The sequence below is a fragment of the Lipotes vexillifer genome, unplaced genomic scaffold (genome assembly GCF_000442215.2).
Source record: "Lipotes vexillifer unplaced genomic scaffold, Lipotes_vexillifer_v1.1 scaffold569, whole genome shotgun sequence".
NCBI classification, from domain to species: domain Eukaryota; kingdom Metazoa; phylum Chordata; class Mammalia; order Artiodactyla; family Lipotidae; genus Lipotes; species Lipotes vexillifer.
Window position 1 is genome coordinate 1,154,691 of NW_006795376.1, and position 5,663 is coordinate 1,160,353.

General features: G+C 42.1%; 1 protein-coding gene across 1 annotated transcript in view; it reads right to left on the reverse strand.

The window, feature by feature from the left end:
- HECA (HECA ribonucleoprotein granule regulator) overlaps positions 1–5,663 on the reverse strand; it is a 40,985-nt gene that overhangs the window by 34,643 nt on the left and 679 nt on the right. The window contains exon 2 of the mRNA XM_007467603.1: positions 5,313–5,655. Within this exon, the coding sequence (XP_007467665.1) occupies positions 5,313–5,655 (343 nt within the window). The remainder of the gene's footprint in view (positions 1–5,312; positions 5,656–5,663) is intronic.

Below are 5,663 nucleotides of genomic sequence, written 5' to 3' on the forward strand. Positions count from 1 at the left end.
AAAAAAAAAAAAAAAAAAAAAAAAGAAAATAGTGATGCACCTGTATTTACCGCTCTGCTAAAGTGTCCACAAAATATTATACATGGTAAAAGCAGATTATAAAATATATGATCTGATCTTCTTTTTTTCCCCTGAAAACTGTATATGTACTTTTAAAAGTCTGTAAGAAAAAAATTTTAAAGGCTATAAGAATATGTATCACAATGGTGATCTAAGTGGTAGGATTACATGCTTGACTAGAAAGTCAAAGAGAACTTTGCCTACCTTCTCTATTTTTAAAAAATTTTTCCCACTACACCCATTCTATTACTGGCAAAATAATAAAATAACGAAATATTTTTAATTAAATCAACTCCTTAAAAATTCCAAGGAGCTGGTGATCAAAATCAATCAAGACAGACCTTTTTTCCTAGAGTCTTCCTTTTGATACCTTCAAACTCTTTAAATTGTACATAGCTAACAGCCTGGAGTAAGTTCATAGGAGGATTAAGCTGCAAGGTATTTCCCACTTTATCTCCTGTTTTCAATTCTCTATGGAATGATATATATTCTTGGACTTATAAGAAAGCTGACATTGAAGGTTTGGGTTCTAGAATTTAAGGCTCAGGTCCTGTAACAAGTAAAAAGAGAAAGATTAAGGACTGTGCATAAGACACCATTAGCAGAGCATGGAATGGTTCTGACTATAATATACAAAGTACACAACATGAAGCTTTGATGGATGAGGGAATATTTTCTACCAATCTCCATTACAAAGGTGGATTTCAAAATACAAGGTCTAAAGCCAACAGATATTTGCAAAGACATAAAAAATTAACTTTTAAATAAGGTAAGAAAATTCCAAGAGGACAATGGTGCTCTACATACCTTAGACCTTCAAATAAATATTCCTTGATTTTAAAATAAACAGCAGGCAAACATTCTGCATTTTCCTTCTGATGGATACAGGTAATTTAAATGTAGTAAAGAGGGACTTCCCTGGTTAAGAGTCTGCCTGCCAATGCAGGGGACACGGGTTTGAGCCCTGGTCTGGGATGATCCCACATGCCGCGGAGCAACTAAGCCCGTGCGCCACAACTACTGAGCTGGCGCGCCACAACTACTAAAACCCTCGCGCCTAGAGCCCGTGCTCTGCAACAAGAGAAGCCACGGCAATGAGAAGCCCGCGCACTGCAGCGAAGAGTAGCCCCGGCTCGCTGCAACTAGAGAAAGCCCGCACGCAGCAACGAAGACCCAGCGCAGCCATAAGTAAATAAATAAAATAAACTTTAAAAATAAATAAATAAATGTAGTAAACATTTAAGTAAACACCTAAAAAGAGAAACTATTTAAAATATAATACAAACCTAGGACTATAAAAGTGTGTTTGGTGGCCTAAGTATGAGAAAAATACGATTCGTGTTTACGGGGAAGAGGTGGCACTCCAAAAATCTATTTGTAAGCAGACGTATTAAATTCAGAACACATTTTCCATCAAAACAATGTTACTGTATTATGATGGTTACCTCCTGGCCTGTTCTGCGAAGATTTAGTCGTTCCTGAGAACTATTTATCCCACGCCTGCATTTTAGGTGAATGGCACTAGTGGTCTGAGTGAAGAATCTAATACGACCAGCAGCTCTCCTTCACTCACCGCTGAAGGCTCCGTGCTCCCTCTGCACGGAGGCTCTCCAGCTAAGAGACGACAACCCCCAGGTCACTCCTCAGTCCATGGCGGGGGAGGGGGAGGAGGTCCCGCCCTCATGCCTCAAGGTAAGATAACTCTGCAGGACCATCCTAGCTGCGGAGCTACCTGCAATCACTGCATCACATTTCAACTCCTCCCTCTGCCCGGCCCTGCTTCCCTCACTCCCCCACCAGTAACGATTCCAAGAGCACATTCAGTAAACCTCTGCCAGGTAAATCTTTGTCTCAAACACTATTTCCAGAATCTAAGACAAGTGGCTAACCCTTAGCAAGCTCATATCATATAAGTCAGTCACTGTGTGTGTGTATATATATGTGTGTGTGTATATATATGTATATATATGTATGTGTGTATATATGTATATATAAATAATACATAATAGATATAGATATCTTATTATATATGTATGGGTAGGTACTATAATCCCATTTTAAATATGCAGAAACTGAGGCTCAGAGAAGTCAAATGACTTGCCCCAGATCACAGAGCAAGTAATTTGAGGAGCCAGGTCTACTGAATGCAAGGTCAATCACCAGGTAAACTGACTCCATCAACTACAAAGAACTGTTGAATGAATGAAGGCAAACTCAGCAGCCCAGGGGTTCTGGTGGCAGTCAGGAATGAGTGGAGTGGTGAACCATGGTCATCCATAAAACAGGAATTTATAAAAGGACTTGGGAATCCAGACCCATTAAAAAGTGGATACTATGACCAAGGTTCATATATTTTTAGGCCTCAAGCAAAAAAGCAGTGGCCTAATGGAACCAGAATTCCAGAATGAGACTATGTGGGTATAACCCACTGAATGATTACTAGATCCTAAAAATAATGACTGGCAAATCTTGTCCACCTACAATCAAAATGTTGCAATATGTGCAGACAGATGTTTACTATATAGGAAGAGGACAGCGCTTTTACTCCAGTCCCCACAGAAATCTTCATAAACCTTCATATCTAAAAATAAAATAAACCTTCATATCTAAAATAAAGCTTCATTTCTAAAAATACTAATAAATTTCTTTTTAGGGCTATATAGTCCCTACAACTGACATGCAACTTACCCAAGAAGCACAACTGCAACTAGTTCAGCTCCTTCAATTACAACCCCGCCCTGGCTTCCCCAAGCTTTCCCTAACTAGCAAATCTTTTTTTATAGAATCAGTAGTTATTTATAACTACTGACTAACAGTGAAAAACTAAGAACTAATATTATCCTACCCTGGTGTCCATGCTGCCCAAGAACCACAAGACATAAAACCATTCTATAAACTCCATACAACTACAAACAAACACTATTAACTTTAAGGTGAAGTCATTAAGTTTGCATGTTTGCAGATGTAGATCACAAATGACTCGAACAGTGAGAACAAACTGTTTAAAAGATTAATAGAACGTAGATTTACTGCACCCTTGGAATAACTGTTTGATTGGTAATATTTATAATCACAAAATCTAATGTCACAGCTAAATAAAATATTGAAATATACTTAGAAATACCATAATAGTTGATTAATGTCATTTTTAAATTTAAAAATAATTGGGCCTTATCAGTTGATTCTGAGAGTTTGCACATATCAGTTGCCCCTACCTTTAAAAATTCACCAATGGCACCTCTCCCACCCCTACATTATAAAGCACAGCTTTAAATAGCAAAAAACAAACAACAGAAAAAAGCATTTATAATTTCCTTATTTACCAATTTTGCACACAGGAGGCCTCAGCATCTATGTTCGATTGTCATCAACTGCAGTGAGAGGTTCTTTAAATTAAGGTGCACCATTCGCTGAGACTTCACACCAGGTCAGAGCCAAGAATTTGGCAACATAAAATTCAACTCACTGCTCTAACATAACTCAAGTTTGTACCTTCTCTAACTGTAATTACTGCAGTGTTTGCCCCATTTCTTCCTCCCCCCCCACCCCATTCATTTAGTAAAACAAGCTCCAAATCAGAAATACATACCTTCACACAGATATATACAGAACTGCTAAATATACCTTAGACTGCCACTTCAGAGGAGAGCAGTAACAGGGACACCATAACTGTAGCTTAATGTTTACGAATGAGGAGATACCACCACCCCGAGAAAAACATTTCCTCACACATCGCCTTAAAGTGGCCTCATCTTTTGGAGAAAGAAGAAGAGGCAACAGTCAACCTGAAGCTTCCACTCCGACAATAAAACAGCAGAGGGTAAAGCCAGAAACACCCTGGGAATACCAGACCCATGCAGATGTCCTCTCTTGATTGCCACCTCTCCTTTAATACTTAACACAGCACTTGTAACACAGTAAATGTTTAATATCTTTTGAACGAGTGAATGACAGCTATCATTCACTGATCACTTACTTTTCTTGAGAAACTTTACTAAGCTTGTTACAAATGTAACAAGCCTTTAAAACAAGTACTGGGGGCTGGGTAGGGAAGGGACACTCTGAGCCTCACAATAACCTTATGAGGGAGCCAATACAATCAGTATATAATTCTTTTCCCCAATTTTACAGGTGAGGACATTGAGGCTCAGAAAAGCCGTCCTTCCCCAAGATGACAAAACTCTAAATGGCTGAGCCAGGAGTCTGTCTTCTTTCCTTTTGCCACATCAATACCAAAAGGAAGTTTAGAGCGAGGAAAACAAAAGAACATGGAGAATACAGTCTGGCCAAAAGTTGTATTTTCAGACATTCACAAATGGGATGTTTCTGGAAAAAAAAAAAACAACAACTTCCCATTTCAAAACTGCAGAGACACAGCCAATGTGGCCTAAGGTTCTGCTCCTAATAGGCTACCTTTAATCTCCTCTGTTCAGATCACTGTCAGGTTCTTCTAAGTGCAGGTAACCTGTTTAAAAAGTGAGTGATCTGCGTAAAGAATGGCTTCAAAAGCTGAAACCTATAAGTTAAAAGCCAGATATAAAGAACCTAATCTCCCTTCATTAAAATACACCTATATTCCCTGTCCTGAAAAACTGCCTGACCAGAGGAATTCAAAGAACAGTCCAAGTCCGAAAAAGTGTTTGCCCGAAAAAGTGTTTGCCCTATAACTAAAATTATGCCTCTGCAGTGACAACGGCAATCCTGTCACATCTTCACTATTCCTTAAATGCACCCTCAAAAGGTGCATTCAGGCACTACCTAAGATTATTAGGCTTCCTTCTAAAAGTGTGAAGCAGAATTAAATAGAGGATGATTTTTTTTTTTTTTAACTCCGGGCTGAGAACGGAAGTCAAGTTCAGATTCTCTTCCTTCCTCAAGCGAGCAAGAGAATTAAAGAGCACACCCCCACCCCCAGCGACACACACACACCCTACAGTAAAAATGTTTTGGGGCCTCTTCACCTGTGGCAATCGACACAGCAAGCCTCGGTTTTCTGGGATTTGAGGCTCTCCTTCACTCTGGGGAGGGGAAGGCGGGTGGGTGAGGGGAGCAGAGGCAAGAAGGAACTGGTGCCTAAGTTTTCAATCGGACCATTCTTCTCAACTTGGGCAGCTCTTTTTTTCCTTCCTTCCTTCCTTCCTTCCTTCTTTCTTTCCTTCCTTCCTTCCTGCCTGCCTGCCTTCGTTCCTTCCTTCCTCCCTCCCTTCCTCCCTTCCTTCCTCTCTCTCCCCGGTCCGGGGCACACGCTCGGCTTTGCCAGCGCGGGCACGAAGGGCAGGGCCCGAGCGGAGCGCCGCCGCAGCCAGGCACCCAGGAGTCCCTTGGAGTCTGGGGCGCAGGCTGCACGGGGCGCGCGACCTGTGCGCCGCGCGGACACCGAGCCGGGGCCGCCGATCGATCGCCGCCGCCGGGCGTGGGGACCGGGAAGGGGCAGCCGCGGCGGGGCGGAGGGGCGGGGTGAGCACTTCCTGACTCTCGCATTGTCCACGCATCGCCCGCGCCACCCAGGGCCCCGCCGACGCGCCGTCCCCGTCGGCGAGTAAGTTGGCGCTCTCCCCTCCGGCCCCGTCTTACCGTTCTTGGCGTCACCAGCGGCTGCAGTC